Below are 18,864 nucleotides of genomic sequence, written 5' to 3' on the forward strand. Positions count from 1 at the left end.
TTGCCACGTTCGGATTCCTGGCAATCCTCAGTTTTCGGAAGGGCTGTGGTGACGTGAGGAGTCATGCTGATCCCCATTTGTCTCTTTATCTCATCAGCTGGAAACCCTGAAGCAAGAAGCAGCCACTCTTGCTGCAAACAACACCCAGCTCCAAGCCAGGGTGGAGGCACTGGAGACGGAGCGGGGCCAGCGGGAAGCCAAGCTGCTTGCTGAGCGGGGCCACTTTGAAGAAGAAAAGCAGCAGCTTGCTGGCCTGATTGCCGAGCTGCAGGGCTCCCTGTCCAGCCTTAGCCAGGCCAAGGAAGAACTGGAGCAGGCCTCCCAGGCTCAGGGGGCTCAGTTGTCTGCTCAGGTGGCCATGTTGACCTCTGAGCTCACCACCCTTAATTCCACCCTCCAGCAGCAGGATCAAGAACTGGCTGACCTGAAGCAGCAGGCCAAAAAGGAGCAGGCCCAACTAGCACAGACCCTCCAGCAGCAAGAACAGGCCTCCCAGGGCCTGCGCCACCAGGTGGAGCAGCTGAGCAGCAGCCTAAAGCAGAAGGAGCAGCAGTTGGAGGAAGCCACCAAGGAGTGGGAGGCAACCAGGCGTGACCATGCCCAGCAACTGGCCACTGCTGCTGAGGAGCAGGAGGTCTCCTTAAGGGAGAGGGACTCGGCCCTCCAGCAGCTAGAGGCATTGGAGAAAGAGAAGGCTACCAAGCTAGAGGTCCTGCAACAGCAACTTCAGGCTGCCAGTGAAGCCCGGGACAGTGCCCAGACCTCAGTGACACAGGCCCAGCGGGAGAAGGCAGAGCTGAGCCAAAAGGTTGAGGAACTCCATGCCCGTGTTGAGGCAGCCCACCAGGAGCAGTGTGAAACCCAGGCCCAGGTGGCAGAGCTAAAGGCCCAGCTGAGGTCTGAACAGCAAAAAGCAACCGAGAGAGAAAGGGTGGCCCAGGAGAAGGGCCAGCTCCAGGAGCAGGTCCAGGCCCTTGAGGAGTCCTTGAAGATCACCAAAGGCAGCCTTGAAGAGGAGAAGCGCAAGGCCACAGACACCCTGGAAGAGCAGCAGCGTTGTATCTCTGAGCTTGAGGCAGAGATCCGGAGCCTGGTGGAGCAGCATAAGCAGGAACAGAAGGAGCTGGACGAAGAGAAGGCTGGGCGCAAGGGGCTGGAGGCCCGATTACAGCAGCTTGGGGAGGCCCATCAGGCCGAGATGGAAGCCTTGCGGCGAGAGCTGGCAGAGGCCATAGCCTCCCAACGTGAGGCTGAGAGTGAGTGTGAGCAGCTTGCCAAGGAGGTGGCCACCTGGCGTGAGCGGTATGAGGATAGCCAGCAAGAGGAAGCACAGTATGGTGCCATGTTCCAGGAACAGCTGATGACCCTGAAGGAGGAATGTGAGAAGGCCCGCCAAGAACTGCAGGAGGCAAAGGAGAAGGTGGCAGGGATAGAGGCCCACAGCGAGCTCCAGATAGGCCGGCAGCAGAGTGAGCTAGCACAGCTCCATGCCAACCTGGCCAGAGCCCTCCAGCAGGTCCAGGAGAAGGAGGTCAGGGCCCAGAAGCTTGCAGATGACCTTTCCACTCTGCAGGAGAAGATGGCTGCCACCAGCAAGGAGGTGGCCCGCCTGGAGGCCTTGGTGCGCAAGGCAGGTGAGCAGCAGGAAACAGCCTCCAGTGAGCTACTCAAGGAACCCCCGAGGGCAGGAGACAGAGAGTCAGAGTGGCTGGAAGAGCAGCAAGGACGCCCGTTCTGTAGCACGCAGGCTGCGCTGCAGGCCATGGAGCGTGAGGCAGAGCAAATGGGCAGTGAGCTGGAGAGGCTGCGGGCTGCGCTGATGGAGAGCCAGGGACAGCAGCAGGAGGAGCGTGGGCAGCAGGAGAGGGAGGTGGCGCGGCTGACCCAGGAGCGGGGCCGGGCCCAAGCCGATCTTGCCCTGGAGAAGGCAGCCAAGGCAGAGCTTGAGATGCGGCTGCAGAATGCCCTCAATGAGCAGCGTGTGGAATTTGCTAGCCTACAAGAGGCACTGGCCCATGCCCTGATGGAAAAGGAAGGGAGAGACCAGGAGTTGGCCAAGCTTCGTGGGCAGGAGGCAACCCAGAGAACAGAGCTGAGGGAGCTTCAGCAAACTGTGGAGCGACTGAAGAAACAGCTGGCCAAGAAAGAGGAGGAGTGCCAACAGTCTCTAGGGACGACCAGTGGAGAAGACGTTTCTGGGTCAGGGGCCCAGTCTAAGGCTGCTGGAAAGACTGAGCGGAAAGGCCCTGAGCTGGGGGATCTACAGGCAGAGGTGAGCAAGCTGAAGCAGCAGTGCCGGGAGCATCAGGAGAAGGCCTCCAGCCTGGAGCGCAGCCTAGAGTCTGAGCGCACCTCCCGCGCTGAGCAGGCCGGTGCTTTGGAGACTTTGCGGGTCCAGTTGGAGGAGAAGGCCCAGGAGCTAGGGCACAGTCAGGACACCTTAGCTTCAGCCCAAAGGGAGCTGGCCACCCTCCGCACCAAGGCCCAAGACCATAGCAAAGCTGAGGATGAGTGGAAGGCCCAGGTGGCCCGGGGCGAGCAGGAGGCTGAGAGAAAGAACAGTCTCATCAGCAGCTTGGAGGAGGAGGTGTCCATCCTGAATCGCCAGGTCCTAGAGAAGGAGGGCGAGAGCAAGGAGTTGAAGCGGCTGGTTATAGCTGAGTCAGAGAAGAGCCAGAAGCTGGAAGAGAGGCTGCGCCTGCTCCAGGCAGAGACAGCCAGCAACAGTGCCAGAGCTGCGGAACGCAGTTCTGCTCTGCGGGAGGAGGTCCAGACCCTCCGGGAAGAGGCAGAGAAACAGCGGGTAGCTTCAGAGAGCCTGCGGCAGGAGCTGGCCTCGCAGGCAGAGCGAGCGGAGGAGCTGGGCCAAGAATTGAAGGCATGGCAGGAGAAGTTCTTCCAGAAGGAGCAGGCCCTCTCTGCCCTGCAGCTCGAGCACACCAGCACACAGGCCCTGGTGAGTGAGTTGCTGCCTGCTAAGCACCTGTGCCAGCAGCTGCAGGCTGAGCAGGCAGCTGCTGAGAAACGCCATCGTGAGGAGCTGGAGCAAAGCAAGCAGGCAGCGGGAGGGCTGCGGGCAGAGCTGATGCGGGCCCAGCGGGAGCTGGGGGAGCTGGTGCCCCTGCGGCAGAAGGTAGCAGAGCAAGAGCGAGCAGCCCAGCAGCTACGCGCAGAGAAGGCCAGCTACGCAGAGCAGCTGAGCATGCTGAAGAAGGCTCATGGCCTGCTGGCGGAGGAGAACCGGGGGCTGGGTGAGAGAGCCAGCCTCGGCCGGCAGTTTCTGGAAGTGGAGCTGGACCAGGCCCGGGAGAAGTATGGCCAAGAACTGGCAGCTGTGCGTGCTGATGCTGAGACCCGTCTGGCTGAGATGCAGCGGGAAGCACAGAGCACTGCTCGGGAGCTGGAGGTGGTGACTGCCAAGTATGAGGGTGCCAAGGTCAAGGTCCTGGAGGAGAGGCAGCGGTTCCAGGAAGAGAGGCAGAAACTCAGTGCCCAGGTAAGGTGCCTGGCTCAACCATGCCCCCAAAGATCAGACCTGAGAGAGAGGGCACGTTGTTCCCTCTGTATTCCAGGGCCTCTGGCTTCCGCATTACAGTGTCTTGTCTCCCCTCATTCACTGGGTGGCAGAAGAGAGGTGGCTGGCAGAGTTCAAGTCCGTTGCCCCTTATTGTCCTAAAGAAAATATCAATAGCCTCCCTTTCCCTGAAGACTTTGTCCCTGGAGAGACAAGCCATGAAGGACACCAGCCCATTCTGGAGGCACACTGTGGTGAGCAGGCACACCTGTAGTGCAGGCCCCATGAGCCACTGGGGACCAGAATGAGCCAAACTGGCCTTGTTTTAATTACTGGAAGTCTAGTTCCTTGGGAGAAAGTATCAGAGCCTCAGCGAGGTCAGCCTGGCAGCAGGGCCAGTGCCTCTGGCCCTCCTCTCACTGTCTCCATTGCTCCTCCCCCATGCACAGGTGGAGCAGCTAGAGGTATTTCAGAGAGAGCAAACTAAGCAGGTAATGCCTGGGGTCCTCGATAAATGCTGGCTGCTTAAGCGGTGACCAGTTTTGATGCATGACCCCGGCTGCAGCTTGCCTTCGCCAGGTCCTGTTGCAAACTGTTTGTGAAGGGGGCAGGGTCAAGCCGTGGAATCCAGGCCCAGGCTGCCCAGGAGTGCAGTGTGCTGGGCCCTCTCTCAGGCCTCATCCCACCCATCCCAGGTCGGCCTCTCCACCCTTCTGCCCTTTCTCTCATCTGCCTGTCAGGGACAAGGGCTAGGGTAGGCTTCATCTTTCCCATATCGGAACCAGTGACAGACAGTCCTTGGGATTCCCAAACCTCCAAGTCCTGTTCCAAGTTGGGGTACTTAGAGGAATAGCAGAATGACTGGGCCTTGTTTAACACAGTCCCCTTCTTTCCCGCAGAAGTCACAAAGGTGATATGCAAGGCAGCCTACACAGGTTAGGGAGGGTTGTGGGCTTAGGATGTCTGCCCATCACCCTGTGCGGCTTTAACTCCAAGTGCAGTATTGAGATGTCTGGGAGCCGGGAGGCGAAGGTGGAGAGGAGCAGGAGGAACCTCCACCAGAGGAGGTGGCATGGTCTGGCTGCCTCGCTCTCACAAGGATCTCTCTATGCTGCCCTAGCACCCTTTCTCCACCGCCCCCCCCAACCCCCCCCTCCCCAGTCACCTCAGGCCTGCTGAGGAATTGGGCCCTTCTCTCATCCCATCACCAAGGAGCCTGAGATGCCGGCGACAATCAAAACGAATGGCAAACAGGAATGGAGCCCTTGCCTCTCGCCTTTGCCGATCATGCTTGAGCTCCCGGAATGTCTGGAGGAGCCAGGGGTGCTGTGGCTGTTCTGCTCCCTCCTGTCTCCTTCCTCCTTTTGCCCTTCCTCTCTGTGGGAGTAGGGTGGGCTCTGAGTACCTGTGTGGCCCCTGCTCTTGTCTTCCAGCAGTCTGAGCCCCTATGCTAACCACAGCAGCCACTCTGCTGGTGCCGGCCCTAATGGCCTGTGGATATTGGGAAGAGGTCTGAGCACCTGTGGGCTTTTGCTTTGGCAGTTTCTGGGAGGAGGAGGGATGGGTATTCATTGAGTATGTCTGCTAGAGTTATAGACCGGGTCCTCTGGTCCTCTCCCCAACCTGGAAGAATCGGGGCTGGGAATGACGGCAGCAGTAAGGTGGTGGTGAGGTGTCAACTCCCCATAGTCAATTCTGCTGAATCTGGCGGCTGCAGGGATTGGGCAGGCCTCTGCTCTGCATGCTGGGGGTGGAGGCAAGAATGGGCAGGTGGCTATGGCAGCACCTGGGTGTTGGGTCACCTTACTCTGTTCCTGCCAACCAGCCTGGGCAGCAGGCTGTTCCCTAGTTGGAGGCCGGAGAAAAGACCTGAGTTTCTTTTAGGAACCCTGGGGATTGGTCTGGGGAGACACCGTAATTTATCTGGACATCCAGGGGAAGGCCTCCTGAGTCTTCTCTTCTTCTATTCCCTCCCCTGCCCCAGGTGGAAGAACTGAGTAAGAAGCTAGCTGACCACGACCAGGCCAGCAAGGCGCAGCAGCAGAAGCTGAAGGTGGGACAGCTGGGGGATGGGCCTGTCCTCTGCCTGCCTCAGAGTGAGGATGGGGGTGGGAAGGTGCTCTCTAAGCCCTTGGGCTGCGATGGGTGTAGGGGCAGAGGAGGGGCACCCTGGGGGCCTGGCAGCCTTAAGAGACCTGGCTGTGGTTCAGGAGTGCCTGCATGTGCCTTCTGGGAACTCTCAAGGGAAGACTAGAGTGGCTCGCATCCCTGACCTTTGCTGTCCACTACAGTAGCCACTAGCCATGTGTGATTATTTAAATTTAAATTCAAACTTCATAAAAAATTCAGTTCCTTAGTCGCACTAGCCACGTTTCCCATGCTCTATAGCTGTGTGTGGCTAGTGGCTATCATATTGGACAGGGCAGGTACAGAATATTTCCATCATTGCAGAAAGTTCTATTGGATAGCGCTGGTGTAGATAGTCTGGCCTCAAGGAAGAAGAATGTCACGACATTTAATATTACAGTGCAATTTAATATTCTTAATGCTTTCACCTTCTTTGCTTTATTTATTTTATTTTTTATTTTTTATTTATTTTTTTGTGAGGAAGATTAGCCCTGAGCTAACTGCTGCTAATCCTCCTCTTTTTGCTGAGGAAGACTGGCCCTGAGCTAACATCCGTGCCCATCTTCCTCTACTTTATATGTGGGATGCCTGCCACAACATGGCTTGCCAAGCGGTGCACACCTGGGATCCGAACTGGCGAACCCCGGGCCGCCGAGAAGCGGAACATGCGAATTTAACTGCTGTGCCACTGGGCTGGCCCCCTTCTTTGGTTTAATATTTGATTTTTTGACATTCTAGGCTCCACAGCTTTTACTTAGGGGCAAAGGAATTGGGCACCAGTGGCCCTGGGACTCGCTGAAGCCCTGGTGGGTCACAGGAGTTAGTGGGAGCTCAGAGCTTCATTTCCCCAGCTCACTTCCGTGTACTCCACACCATGTCATGATTAGGTGATAAACAGATGCTTATTATGCTCCTTTTGGGGGCCTTTCCAGTGCTAGGAGATGTAGGAGAGGTAAGGCCAGATGGTCCTGTCCAGTGTCTACTGCAAACTAAGAACTTGCTGGCATCGCAGGTGGACAGGGGATCAGATACAGGATCAGATACAGGCCCTGCTGCCAAGGAGTCTGTAGTCTGATAGGAGGCAGTGCCAGCATCATAAATGAGCCCACACAGGCTTTGGAGTCAGGTGGACCAAGGTTCCGATCCTGCTCTGCTATTTAGTCACTATGATTGGTCAATTTGCTTAAATCTCTGAGCGGTTTCTTCATCTCTGGAAGGGAGATAAAGTTACTTCCCAGAGTGGTTTTCTATTTTTTATTTTTTTGAGGAAAATTAGCCCTGAGCTAACATCTGCCAATCCTCCTCTTTTTGCTGAGGAAAATCGGCCCTGAGCTAACATCTGTGCCCATCTTCCTCTACTTTATATGTGGGATGCCTGCCACAGCCTGGCTTGCCAAGTGGTGCCATCTCGCACCTGGGATCCGAACCTGCGAACCCCAGGTCGCCGAAGCGGAACGTGCGCACTTAACCGCTGCGCCACCCAGGGAGCCCCCCAGAGTGGTTTTGAGAATTGAGTTCATGTGTCCTCAGAGACCTCACATGCCAAGTGCCTAGCTCTGTGCTCTACACTGGGTTGCTGAGGATCAGTTCCCTTCCTGCAGGAGAGAATGACTATGTAACTGTGGAGAGAGAATGAGACAGCTTGTGCCTGGTCTCAAAGAAACCAAAGATGGGGTGTCCCAGCTCTCCCAGAAACAGCGTTAGCTGCTCAAGGAAAGTTCCTGCAGAGAGCTTGATGGGTGTGTGGTGTTCCAGTAGGCTGGAGTTGGGAGGGAGGTAAAAGGATTTTTTGTGTGTCTTGAGAGAATATGCAGGAATCTGAAAACACCCATGGAGCCAAGAGGTTAGGGCAGGTCAGTGGAGTTGGGTGGAGCAGCCAGACCAGCCGCCCTGAGCAGCCTTTCTCATGCTTTCCAGGCCCAGGGAGGTGAGAGCCAGCAAGAGGCCCAACGCCTCCAGGCCCAGCTGAATGAGCTGCAGGCCCAGTTGAGCCAGAAGGAGCAGGCAGCTGAGCACTACAAGCTGCAGGTGAGGAGCCCAGACCTGGCCCACTCTGCCCTCCCTCCTGTCCCACCCTCACCACCCACCCTGTCTGTCCACACAGATGGAGAAAGCCAAGACCCATTATGATGCCAAGAAGCAGCAGAACCAAGAGCTTCAGGAGCAGCTGCGGGGCCTGGAGCAGCTGCAGAAGGAAAACAAGGAGCTGCGGGCTGAAGCCGAACGGCTGAGCCGTGAGCTGCAGCAGGCCGGGCTGAAGACCAAGGAGGCTGAACAGACCTGCCGCCATCTTACTGCCCAGGTGCGCAGCCTGGAAGCACAGGTAAGTATCTGGCTGTACAGACTCCATCACCCCTGTCGTATTGGAGCCTTGTGCCCTCCTCTTCTAGGCCACCCCTGCCTTAAGCTTCTCTACACTCTCCCCTGGCCCTCTCTTTCTCAGGTTGCCCACGCAGACCAGCAGCTTCGGGACCTAGGCAAGTTCCAGGTGTCGACTGACGCCTTAAAGAGCCGGGAGCCCCAGGCTAAGCCTCAACTGGACTTGAGTATTGACAGCCTGGATCTGAGCTGTGAGGAGGGGACCCCACTCACTATTACCAGGTCAGGAGTCATCCCGCCTCCCTCCGTCTGTTGTCCATGAGTGCCTACTGTTGATCAGGCTGTATCCTGGGCACTGGGGCTGTGAGATAAACGATGTGGTCCCTTTGCCCTCTGGAAGCTTATTCTTAGAGGAGAAGAATAAAGAAGAAGTATTACATGTATTATGCCAGATGTTTGTGTAGGGCACAGCAGGAGTCAAAAGAAACAAGTGGTCAGAAAAGGCTTCATGGATGCTGTCATTTCTGCTCTGAGTCTTGAAAGGAGCTGTGGGAGTGTGCCCAGTGGACAGAGAAGAGCAGCAAGAGCAAAGGCTGAGAAAGAGCCTGGCTGGGCTGGAAAGTGAGGTTGGGAGGGCTCGGGCCCTGATCCCAGCGGGCCAGCCCATTGAAGGAGGCTGGCATTTAGACCTGAGCCTAAAGGCATTGAGGGACCTTGGAAGGGTTTGAAATTGAGCAGTCTGTGGTCAGATTTGCATCTTATCATCTGAGAGCCAGTGTAGAAACTGAGACTGGAAACATATCTCTTGTCTTTATTAAACAAACACTTACACCTGCTAGACATTGTTATAAACATTTGAAAGATATTCATTTATCCCTCAACAGCCCTATAATTTTCTCTTTTAACGTGAAACTAGGGCATAGAAAGGCAGTCACTCGCCCAAGGTCCCACGGTGGAAGAGCTGGGCTTGAACTCGGGCAGTCTGGCTCGAGTCCTTGCTTGTCACCACACTGGTGCTCTCTCTGATGCTGTTGTAAATCTTGGTGAGAGTTGATGAGGCAGACTGGGGAAGGATGTGAGAGTGGAGTGGGTGCGGTTAGGAGAACTGTTAGACTTGCCGACTGGGTTTGGCAGGAGAGGGAAAAAGTAGGGTTACGTCCATGTTCATAGCTGGGGGGCCTAGGTAGAAGCTGCTCCCATTAACTGAAATAGGAGATACAGGAGGAGGAACAGGCTAGATGGGCTTAGTTTGGGCCCTGTTCATTGTGGAGTAGCTGTGGGTATCCAGGGGGGATGTCTGGGGCAGTGGATATATGGGTCTGGAGAGCACGGTCCAGGCTAAGGCAGAAGTCTGGGAGTTGCCAGTACTGGGGAGTTCAAAGAGCCATGGGAGTGGATGGGCTCACCAGCGATGGAGAGTGGACTGAAGGGAGGGCCCAGGTCAATGGCTCTCCTGGGTATCTCAAAAATCAGAGAGAGAATGGGTGCGTGACCTGCTCTGCTGGTAATAAATGTAGGAACTGGTCATTTGGAGCAAAGGGATGGACAAACTGCCTTCTAGCCCCAGGACTGGCACCTTAGCAGGTTTCTTTTCTACAGCAAGCTGCCTCGTACCCAGCCAGACGGTACCAGCATCCCTGGAGAGCCAGCCTCGCCCATCTCCCAGCGCCTACCCCCCAAGGTAGAATCCCTGGAGAGTCTCTACTTCACCCCCATCCCTGCTCGGGGTCAGGCCCCCCTGGAGAGCAGCCTGGACTCCCTGGGGGATGTCTTCCTGGACTCAGGCCGGAAGACCCGTTCCGCTCGTCGGCGCACCACGCAAATCATCAACATCACCATGACCAAGGTCAGGCTGCTGGGAGTAGGACTGTAGGACAGTAACGCTTACTTCCTCTCAAGAGCATCCTTCTATCAGGTCCTCAAAACAGCTTTTGAGAGGCAGGCAGGGCTGACCAATTCATCTCTCTCAGATGGGAAAGCTGAGAGAAAGGGCAGTGACTTGCTTAGGCCTCTTTTGTGGAAAGGGGCAGGGCTGGAAACGGCTGCCTAACCACTGACTCTAAGGCTGGCGTCCTCTCCCTATGTAGCACTGACCCTGTGAGGCTGAAGGGAGAGAATATGGAGAAGTTGCAGCCCAGCTTGTGCCTCCCAGCACACCCCCTGGGTAGCCGAGATGAGTTGTGGTGGCCCCAGTGGGCTGCCTGCCAGGCTGGGGGCTCTGGCCCTTGTTTCCATACCCCAAGGAGGTTGGGGAGGAGAGAGGTGCCTTTGATGCAGCACTGGGCACCTATGTGTACGGGGTGCCCTCTGCTACCAAGAAGCTGGAAAAGTTCTAAAAGATGGTCAGGGCCCTGGCAAGCTTGGGCTGAGGGACAGTGGAGGCTGTGGGATGGGCCTGACTAGCTCAGGAGACATGGGTTCCAGCCCTGGCTCTGCCACTTTATAGCTGTGTGTCCTTTGAGCCAGTCACTTCATTTATTTGCACCTCACTTCTAAAATTGACTGATACACTCTGCCTTCTTTCCCTCAAAGCATTGTTAGTAGACTCAATGGAAAAATGGATAGGAAAGAGTCTTGAGAGCCTTAGTACCTTGTGCGGGATTCTGGCAACAAGGCCCATTTCTTGCAGACATGCAGCTAAGGACCCCTGCAAAGCAGTGTGGGAACACATGCAGACTTGTGGAATCTGAGGCACTTTAGGGATGGGAACAGGAGGCTTCTTTATAGCCCCACCCCACCGCAACAGATTCATCCTCTCTTCCAGAAGCTAGACATGGAGGAGCCAGACAGCGCCAACTCATCCTTCTATAGCACACAGTCTGCCCCTGCTTCTCAGGCTGGCCCACGAGCCACCTCTTCTACCCAGTCTCTAGCCCGCCTGGGCTCTCCGGACGATGGCAACTCAGCTCTGCTCAGCCTGCCTGGCTACCGGCCCACCACTCGCAGTTCTGCTCGTCGCTCCCAGGCTGGAGTGTCCAGTGGGGCCCCTCCAGGTAAGGGGATGATTGGGACTTACCATGCCCAAAGGTTAGATTGGAAACAGGGAAGGGACAAAACCCCAGGCTGACTTCCTGGCTACCCTCCAGCACTTCACCTGCCCTCCTCAGGGGCCCTGCCTGCACCAAGGGGCTGTGCTAGGAAGTCAGACTGACGCTAATCTCAGCCAGGGTGAACCAGAAATGCTCGCACAAGGAGCCTGCGATTCCCAGCACAATAGTGATGTTCAGCTGCTGTCACGAGTCCTCCGTGCCCATTCTCAGGTGGTGAGGGGATACAGGAAGGGCCGGGCTCGCCAGTGTTCTCTCCTCAGATTCTTCTTGGAGGCTCTTACCCTCAGGGACCCCCTGGATATCAATTCCTGGCCCTCAGTTAGTTTCTCTTGGTGCCATAGCTTCTGCGTATGACCTCTTTTGACCTCTTCAAGGAAAGAGCAGTGAGCCAGCCCCGATGCTAGAACGGGCTGTGAGCCCTGCTCCCATCTCTGCAGCACTGAGCAGAGCAGGACTTGGGTTCTGGGCTTGAAGTCCACGGGACAGGTGGATGGGAGGCTGGCAAGATGCTAGCGCCAGTGGGCAACCTGCTGCCTCTACCCTCACTCCTCCTGGCCTTCTAGCCCCACTTGCTCTGCCCTCCACAGGAAGGAACAGCTTCTACATGGGCACTTGCCAGGATGAGCCCGAGCAGCTGGACGACTGGAACCGAATTGCAGAGTTACAGCAGCGCAATCGAGTCTGCCCTCCGCACTTGAAGACCTGCTATCCCCTGGAGTCCAGGGTGAGCTCTGGGGTCATCTGCACAGGACCTGCCCACACTGGCTCACCTCTTCCTCCCTTGGCATTCCTCCCCAGTGCTGCCTGCTGAGGAGGGTGACCTTGAAGTCACTGTGGGTGGGCAGGAACTGAGAGGTCTGTTTGGGACTGCTCTTCTATGGCCATCGTGCTGCAGGGTAGAGGTAGAAAAGACGACAGGAAGTGAGGCCTTTTGCGATACGAAGGCTTCAGTTGCTCCATATGCCAGGCCAGTGAAGAGTGTTCTGGGGCAGTCCTCCTGCTCCATCTCCAGACAGCTTGGATCCACTGACCACTTCTTCCACCCCATGCAGCCTTCCCTGAGCTTGGCTACCATCACAGATGAGGAGATGAAAACTGGTGACCCTCGGGAGACCCTGCGCCGAGCCAGCATGCAGCCAACCCAGATAGCTGAGGGCGCTGGCATCACCACCCGGCAGCAACGCAAACGAGTCTCAACAGAGCCGCACCAGGGCCCTGGCACCCCCGAGGTAGGCGACATTGACTCCTGTGTTGTGCTCTATCTGGCAGCCTGCCCAGCTCACCAAGTTTGAAAAGTGGATTAAATGGGAGCCTTCTGGCTCTGAGTGAGGGTGCTGGTTGGACAAATAGACTTATAAGGTCCACTCAGCTCTGAGACACCTGGCCGTAGATGTGAAGTCCTCTTGCCACTGTCTGCCTCATTGTCCTCTTCCCCATAGTCTAAGAAGGCCACCAGCTGTTTCCCACGCCCCCTGACTCCCCGGGACCGACATGAAGGGCGCAAACAGAGCACTACAGAGAAGAAAGCAGCTCCAGCTGTTGTTAAACAGGTTAGTCGAGGGCTGAAGGGAGCCTCTAGGGGGCCTTGCTGGCAGAGCCCTAGAGCAGCAGGTTGCCTGGGAAGGCAGCGGGGGAGCTCCCAGTTTGACAGCTCTTTCCCACAGGCCGACCGCCGCCAGTCAATGGCCTTCAGCATCCTCAACACGCCCAAGAAGCTCGGGAATAGCCTTCTGCGGAGGGGAACCTCAAAGAAAGCCCCATCCAAGGCCTCCCCGACCACCCGCAGTGGAACCCGCCGCTCTCCTCGCATCGCCACCACCACAGCCAGCGCTGCCACTGCTGCTGCCATGGCTGCTGCCACTGCCACCCCTCGGGCCAAGGGCAAGGTGGAGGCACTGACAGGGGAGGGTTCAACTCTTACGAAACCCCATAGAAGCATGGGCAATCCCCAGACTACTATGGGGTGGCTTCCAAGGCAGGGCCGAGCCAGGCCGCTGGCGGCTGGCCGCTGAGAACAGATGCTGTCTGTCTTGGTTAGCTGCTCACTGTTGAGAGAGGAGGCAGGCAACTCCATTCCTACCGAGAACACCCAGAGCTGCTCAGGCACAGCCAGTGACCGGTAACCTGAAGGTAGATGGGTCCAGGGCCACACCAAGGAAGGGGTCCTAGTCGGGTGTACAGGAGCCAGAAGAGGTCTTCCTGAGCCAGCTGGTGCAGGCTGGCATCACAAGTCTCATCCAGCCAAGTGACTCTCTCTCTCTCTTTCTTTCAGGCAAAGCACTAAAGGGTCAGTACCAGTGAGTGGCCCCACCTGTGTTCCTGATGCTGACCTCGTCTGGTCCTTCTCCATCTATTATCCCTTTCAGTGCCTTCTCTCAGCTCCCAGGCCAACAGTGGCCAAACCCCTAGAGACAGTGATGCCTGCCCACACCCCGGCCTGGTACCTGGACCTTCACTAGGTGAACAGATGTGTCCTCAGAGTTGGCCCAGGAGGCCTGGAGTCTGGACAGTCTGGGTCTTCTGTCTACCTTGTCTCCTGATGTTTTCTTAAAGTCACTTCTGCATCACAACCAGATTTCAGGCTGGCTTTGAGTGGCTGGGTCCTCGGGCCCAGCCAGTCCTCCTATCAGCCTCTGAATCTAGAAGGGACCATTGGAGGAGCAGGCCCTGGTCCCTGCTGCTCCTGAAGTCCAGGACTGGGCATTGACCTGGTGGGAGCACTCTACCCTCGGGTTGCCCAGAGGATGCTCTTTTCCAGGATAGATAGGCCCATGCTTCGGGGGCAGGAGGGTGATGGAAAGGGGGGTGGGAGGGCTGCCTTCCCCAGACTTGCACTGGGGTAGGACTGGAGTGATGGGAAGGTTTTTAAGGGCCAGGGATGGATCTTTTCTAAATGTTATTACTTGTAAATAAAGTCTATTTTTCTCCCTTGAGTGAGTGCTGAGCTGCCTTGATCTGTGTGGGAAAAGAAGAGCAGCCTGGGCTCTTCTGTGTATACCTTTGTCCCTGCGGAGTCTTCCAGGACCACCCACCTTCTCTCAAATCCCTTCTCCTGGCCTTTCTGGGGCCACAGGATCTTCCACACTCCATTTCGGGCCTCTGCTCCTCAGGAGCGTTACAACCTGTCCTCTTCTCTCCTGAGGGCCTGTGTCCCCTAAATCTAGTTTTGTCTTTAGCTTCTGAATGGCAGTCCCTCTCTTCCCATACTCTCCTGAGACGGGCCAAGTTCTGTGAGTGGAACAATGGCCTAAATGACTGAGCAGATGTCAGCATGCCTCCATTGAAATATCATTTATGAGTGCCCATTGTGGGCCTTGCTGGGTATGACAGTGATACAGCCGTGGATCAGAAGTCAGCCTCTGCCTGCATCCCTTCCCTGGGACAGTCCATTAGAGGAAAACAAGAGAACGCAAACACAACATTAAGTCGATGCAGAACACAGCCTGAGAGCGTAGACCTTGATGAAGAGGTGGCGTTTCAACCAGGCTTCAGAGTTCACCTGTCAGGATGGTGAGGAAGAGGGGACCCGCTGGAAGGTGGGGCTTCTTGAGTCGGGGACATGACTGTCCTCAGCCCAGCCTGGGGAAGTGAAGGCAAACAAGGATCAGGGCCAAGAGGGAAGAGACATCTCTTGTCACTTTCCTCCTGGCTATGCTCCCCTGTCTGTCCTGAGTTCCTTTTAGTTTCCACCTCAGGCTTGGGGACTTGGGGAATGGTGGGCATTAGCTGGAGCCTGCTCTGGGCAGAGCCCACCCTTTTCTTCCCACGCTGGAGCAGAGCTCCTCCTGTCCCTGGAAACCTTTCCTCAGGTTCCTCACCCAGAGCTGGGCCAGGACAACGTGACGCTGGACAGTTTGCTCAGGATCCGTGAAAACACAGGAGAAGCTGGTGCTGCGCAGGGCGGGACTCAGCTCCTCCAGCACCAAGGCTCTCCACAGCTGGGTGCTTCTGCCCCTGTGCTCCCGGCTAGAGCAGAGAAGGAAAGGCCATGAGAAGACAGCAGGCAGAGACCTCCCTCCTGCTGGCCTCGCCGCCATGTCCCTCACCTCATGCTGCCCTCCCGCAGCCGGCCTGGGAGGTGCTCAATGAAGGAACCATTGCCCAGCCAGTAGAGGATGCTGAAGTGATGGAAGCGGCTGCAGGCAGTACAGGACAAGGTCAGCGTTCCATCTGGAGACACATGCGGCTCTTAGCCCTTCCACAGAGCAGACCCTCCCCTCTGCCATGCTGTGGCCTGCCCACCCTGCCCAGCTCCCCAGTTTCCACAATTCAGGAACCTGGAATGCTGCTGTGCACACCACCCAGGTGGGAAACTTAGTCCCTTAAAGGGGACTATAAGGGAGTAGTCTACAAGGGAGGCCCAGAGCTGAGCAAGAGGAATTTGGGGATAGGTCCTTGGTTTAGGTGACGACTCCTGACCTTGTTTCTTCACGATGACCTTTTTCTCGTGCCCAGCTCTGCTAACTCCAGGAGCCCTGGCCAAGGAGGCAGCACCAACAGGCCACTGCTCCTCTGAGGTGGCCCGAGGGCAGGCGGGCTCTGAGGGGAGGGGCTGGACCTTGGAGCACACTGCAACCAAGGCTCTGGGAGCCCTCTGACCACTCCTTATGTCTGAACTCTCTCGGTCCCATTTGATAAGAAGCATTTTAGGAGCTGGGCCCTGTGCCCACAGAATTCTGGGTGGGAGAAGGAAAATGCTGAGTGCTCAGCCAAGCTGGCCTGGGTGGTGGTAGGCTACATGGCAGAAGGTGGGTGGGGGTGCTCGGGAGTCAACCTCACCCTTGGACCCTCTGTCCCCATGGCCCACCCTCTGACCTCTGTGCCTTCCTGGGCTCCCATCAGAATTGCTCCTTACTCAGTGGGACTTCCACTTCTGGCAAGGTCACCTCCAATGCTGGACACCGCTTAGCTGTTAGGAGCGTTGAGGGCGAAGAGGGGTAGGGGTCCTTCGTGATCGCAGCTGAGACAGTGGTAGCTGTGGTGGCCTGAGGTAGAGGTGTAGCTCTGACCAGGCAGGAGACGATGTGGACACACAGGAGCCGGGCCCACAAAGGGCTGGAGTCTGAGGAAAGGACAGTCACAGAGGTTAGTGGCTGTCTGCCTGGGAATGCTTGGCATCTGGGCCTGGATCTTGGCTGGAGAGGTAGCTGCTGCCTGGATGTAACTCTGACCCAGAGATTCCTGGGCTCTGCCCAGGGAATCAGAGGGGCAGAAGGTTCCCCTCAGCCCCCACCTCTTGGCCCTTTTTGAATGGAGCACAGGGAGAGCCATAGCATCTGAAGGGAGGCTGAAAGCAATCGCAAAACAGTTCAGTGCAGTTGACCTGGGGGTTAAGGCTCAGAGCAGGCCCCATCGCTCCATTCTGGTCTCAGACCCTACCCTATTCCAACCACCCGACTCCCCCATGCACAGCCCCACAACCCACCTGGTGTCCAGTTCCGTCTCGTCGTCATGATGCATGTGTCAGGAGCTGCCGTGCCTGGCTCTATATATCTGTGACAACTTCCTCCTCTCTGGGAGGAGGTGGGGGAGGAGAATGGTGAATAAACTACTTCTCCCACATCTCCTCAGTGGCTTGCCCAGATCCCCACTGTATGTGTGGCTCTTTTTTTTTTTTTTCTTCCTTTTTCTCCCCAAAGGCCCCCAGTACATAGTTGTACATTCTTAGCTATGTGTCCTTCTAGTCGTGGCATGTGGGATGCTGCCTCAGCATGGCCTGATGAGCAGTGTCACGTCCATGCCCAGAATTCAAACCAGTGAAACCCTGGGCCGCCGCAGCGGAGCGTGCGAATTTAACCACTCGGACACAGGGCCGGCCCCCTGGCTCTCTTTTTCCTGTGGACGCCACAGCTCCTCCCTAGGTCTGAATCTTCAGTAGGCTGCCAGGCATTGCTGTTTACTCTGTCCTGTTGTCCTGTCCATCCATCCCAGTCAACGACTCCCAGAGGACAGGCATTGAGCCTAGGCTGGAGCTCTCTCAGTGCTTTAGAGACACAGCTAGAGGATGATCTGGCAACAGTCTCCCCCCACCCTCACTCTCATTACCTTAACATAACGCTGGTTACTACACCAATCTAATCCCTCTGTTACAGGGCTAGAGAAACTGAGGCCCAAAGAGGGCCAAGGACTTAGCTAGTCACAAAAGGAGGCAAAACTCTCTTCACTGCCAGAGCTGGTTCTGGGAAGGGCAGGATAGAGTGAAATCCTTCTGGGAAAGCACTGCTCCCCTCCCCTCTATTTCACTTTCACTTTTATTCTAACCAGGGAATTCAGAGCAGACTCTGGGCCACTAACAGAGGGTACACATACATGACAACAGTCTGGGCTCACTTCTCAACGTTTCTGCACACAGTGCCTCTTCTGAAGCCAAAGTTCACAGTGGCCTGGAACCTTCCTGCTAACTCTCAGTACCCCTACTCTCCAGATATCAGACTGGGGTCTTTAATCCACACTTAGCCTCACCATCCCAGGATCACACAGGGTGTGAATTAATGAAAGTCTCTCATAGATCAATTCTTCTGTCCAGCCAAAAGTCAGAACTTTGTCCACTTTTGCTCTTCAGAGCAAGGCCTTCGCTTCTATGTGAGCAGGCCTCCTGCTCCCTCCTTCACATTCACACCAATATTCAAGGGGACAACTCTCCTAGGCACTGAGGACCCCAAACTGGATCACTTTGACTGCTTCAGGCTCAATGTCACACCAGCCCATCCACATCCTGGCCTTTCCCAACACCCACCCATCATCCCCCTAAACCCTTCTCACTGTTCTCATCCCAGCCCCTTAGCCAGACCTAGAGGTCTAGGTTCCCCAAGAAGTCTAGATTCCCCCTACCTGGCTCCCAAGCCTGAAGATTTCTCCTTTTCAAATCCTCCCTTCTCGGAGGTCCACGGCTCAGCTGTGTCTGCCTCCATGTGAGCCACCACGAGCACTTCCTGGCCTTGTCTGCAGGACCCTCTCAGAGCCAAGCTGAGAACCTGGAACACAAGCTGGAGTGCTGACCCTAATAGGAGGAGAGAGCACTTCCCAGGGAAGTAGGAAGCTGGGGAGTAGCCCAGCCCTGGCTCGAACAACAGAGCTATATAAATATGTCAGCGCGATCGTTAATGGGACAGATGGAACTGAGGCTGTGGCAGGGCCAGGACTAAGGTGAGGCAAGTGAGGCACTCACTGTCAGGGTCATGCTAGTGTCTGCAGAGGCAGAACTACCCGGGACTGGTGAGCCCGTGCATGCGTACATCAAGTGTGAAGGACAAGACCTGAGTGTCTGTGGTTTGTGACTTTCGTGATCAGGAGGATGGGAGTGCTGGAGACAGAGCCAGGGAGGCCAGGAGATGGAAGTGGGTTTGGAGGATGTGTCAGAATATCATCTCATCTGCTGCAATCCCAAGGGGTTTTTTGGTGGGAATAGACTCATATTCCTAATTTAGATATAGGCGACTAAAAGTTACATCCTCTTCTCTGGGCCTCTAGCTGACGTCTTCCTCCCCTACCTCCCACCCAGCCACCCAGGAGCTCCTGGGCTGCAAATCGCAGGGAAACGCCTCCCTAGAAACATGGGTATCTCCAGCACTTAGGTCAGGAGGCAAGGCCACCTAGGGCTTCTGCGAGACACCGTCCTTTGTGGGATGGGGGTGGGGATGGTAGAGACAGAGGAGATAGGTCTCCACCTTAGAGGGTAACAAAGACCAGAGTTGGGCCACTGGAGGTCACGGGACTCAGGACTGCTGAAGTATGAAAAGAGAGCCTTGGACAGCCTGGCTTCAGCTTCTCACAGGAGCCTGATGTGGGGATACAGGTGACAAAAGTGAAAGGATGATCCCTGGACCCTCCAATCAGTCCCCAGTCCACTTTCCG

At 56.2% G+C, this 18,864-nt stretch overlaps 2 protein-coding genes across 51 annotated transcripts in view; one reads left to right on the top strand and one right to left on the bottom strand.

Moving 5' to 3' along the window:
- NUMA1 (nuclear mitotic apparatus protein 1) overlaps window positions 1-13,943 on the top strand; it is a 68,554-nt gene extending 54,611 nt beyond the window's left edge. For 10 of the 50 annotated variants that reach the window (XM_070625986.1, XM_070625994.1, XM_070625991.1 and 7 more), the window contains 12 exons: window positions 98-3,496; window positions 5,499-5,567; window positions 7,559-7,669; window positions 7,746-7,964; window positions 8,085-8,242; window positions 9,560-9,806; window positions 10,725-10,953; window positions 11,598-11,734; window positions 12,063-12,239; window positions 12,450-12,560; window positions 12,675-12,896; window positions 13,283-13,943. In XM_070625986.1, coding sequence (XP_070482087.1) covers window positions 98-3,496; window positions 5,499-5,567; window positions 7,559-7,669; window positions 7,746-7,964; window positions 8,085-8,242; window positions 9,560-9,806; window positions 10,725-10,953; window positions 11,598-11,734; window positions 12,063-12,239; window positions 12,450-12,560; window positions 12,675-12,896; window positions 13,283-13,294 — 5,091 coding nt within the window. In that variant the 3' untranslated portion in view covers window positions 13,295-13,943. Of the gene's footprint in view, window positions 1-97; window positions 3,497-3,963; window positions 4,006-5,498; window positions 5,568-7,558; window positions 7,670-7,745; window positions 7,965-8,084; window positions 8,243-9,559; window positions 9,807-10,724; window positions 10,954-11,573; window positions 11,735-12,062; window positions 12,240-12,449; window positions 12,561-12,674; window positions 12,897-13,282 lie in introns of all 50 variants that reach the window. The other 40 variants (XM_070625961.1, XM_070625968.1, XM_070625966.1 and 37 more) reach the window with 7 other exon arrangements.
- Window positions 13,944-14,286: 343 nt separating this feature from the next.
- Window positions 14,287-18,551, bottom strand: IL18BP (interleukin 18 binding protein). The gene is made up of 6 exons (XM_008517614.2): window positions 17,842-18,551; window positions 16,436-16,523; window positions 15,866-16,072; window positions 15,057-15,180; window positions 14,829-14,976; window positions 14,287-14,589 (listed from the first exon to the last, which is right to left on the bottom strand). The coding sequence occupies exons 2-6, from the start codon at window positions 16,461-16,463 to the stop codon at window positions 14,506-14,508; spliced, it is 591 nt and encodes a 196-aa protein (XP_008515836.1). The 5' UTR covers window positions 16,464-16,523; window positions 17,842-18,551; the 3' UTR covers window positions 14,287-14,505.
- Between the last annotated feature and the right edge of the window lie 313 nt (window positions 18,552-18,864).

Source organism: Equus przewalskii, chromosome 6 (genome assembly GCF_037783145.1).
Source record: "Equus przewalskii isolate Varuska chromosome 6, EquPr2, whole genome shotgun sequence".
Lineage (NCBI taxonomy): Eukaryota > Metazoa > Chordata > Mammalia > Perissodactyla > Equidae > Equus > Equus przewalskii.

Excerpts from the sequence above, each read along its gene's own strand:
- IL18BP (XM_008517614.2), bottom strand. The coding sequence starts at position 16,463 with ATGACGACGAGACGGAACTGGACACCAG. Across the intron at positions 16,073-16,435 it reads GAGACGGAACTGGACACCAG|ACTCCAGCCCTTTGTGGGCC; the intron begins GTGGGTTGTGGG and ends TCCTTTCCTCAG. Across the intron at positions 15,181-15,865 it reads AGAAGTGGAAGTCCCACTGA|ATGGAACGCTGACCTTGTCC; the intron begins GTAAGGAGCAAT and ends ATGTGTCTCCAG.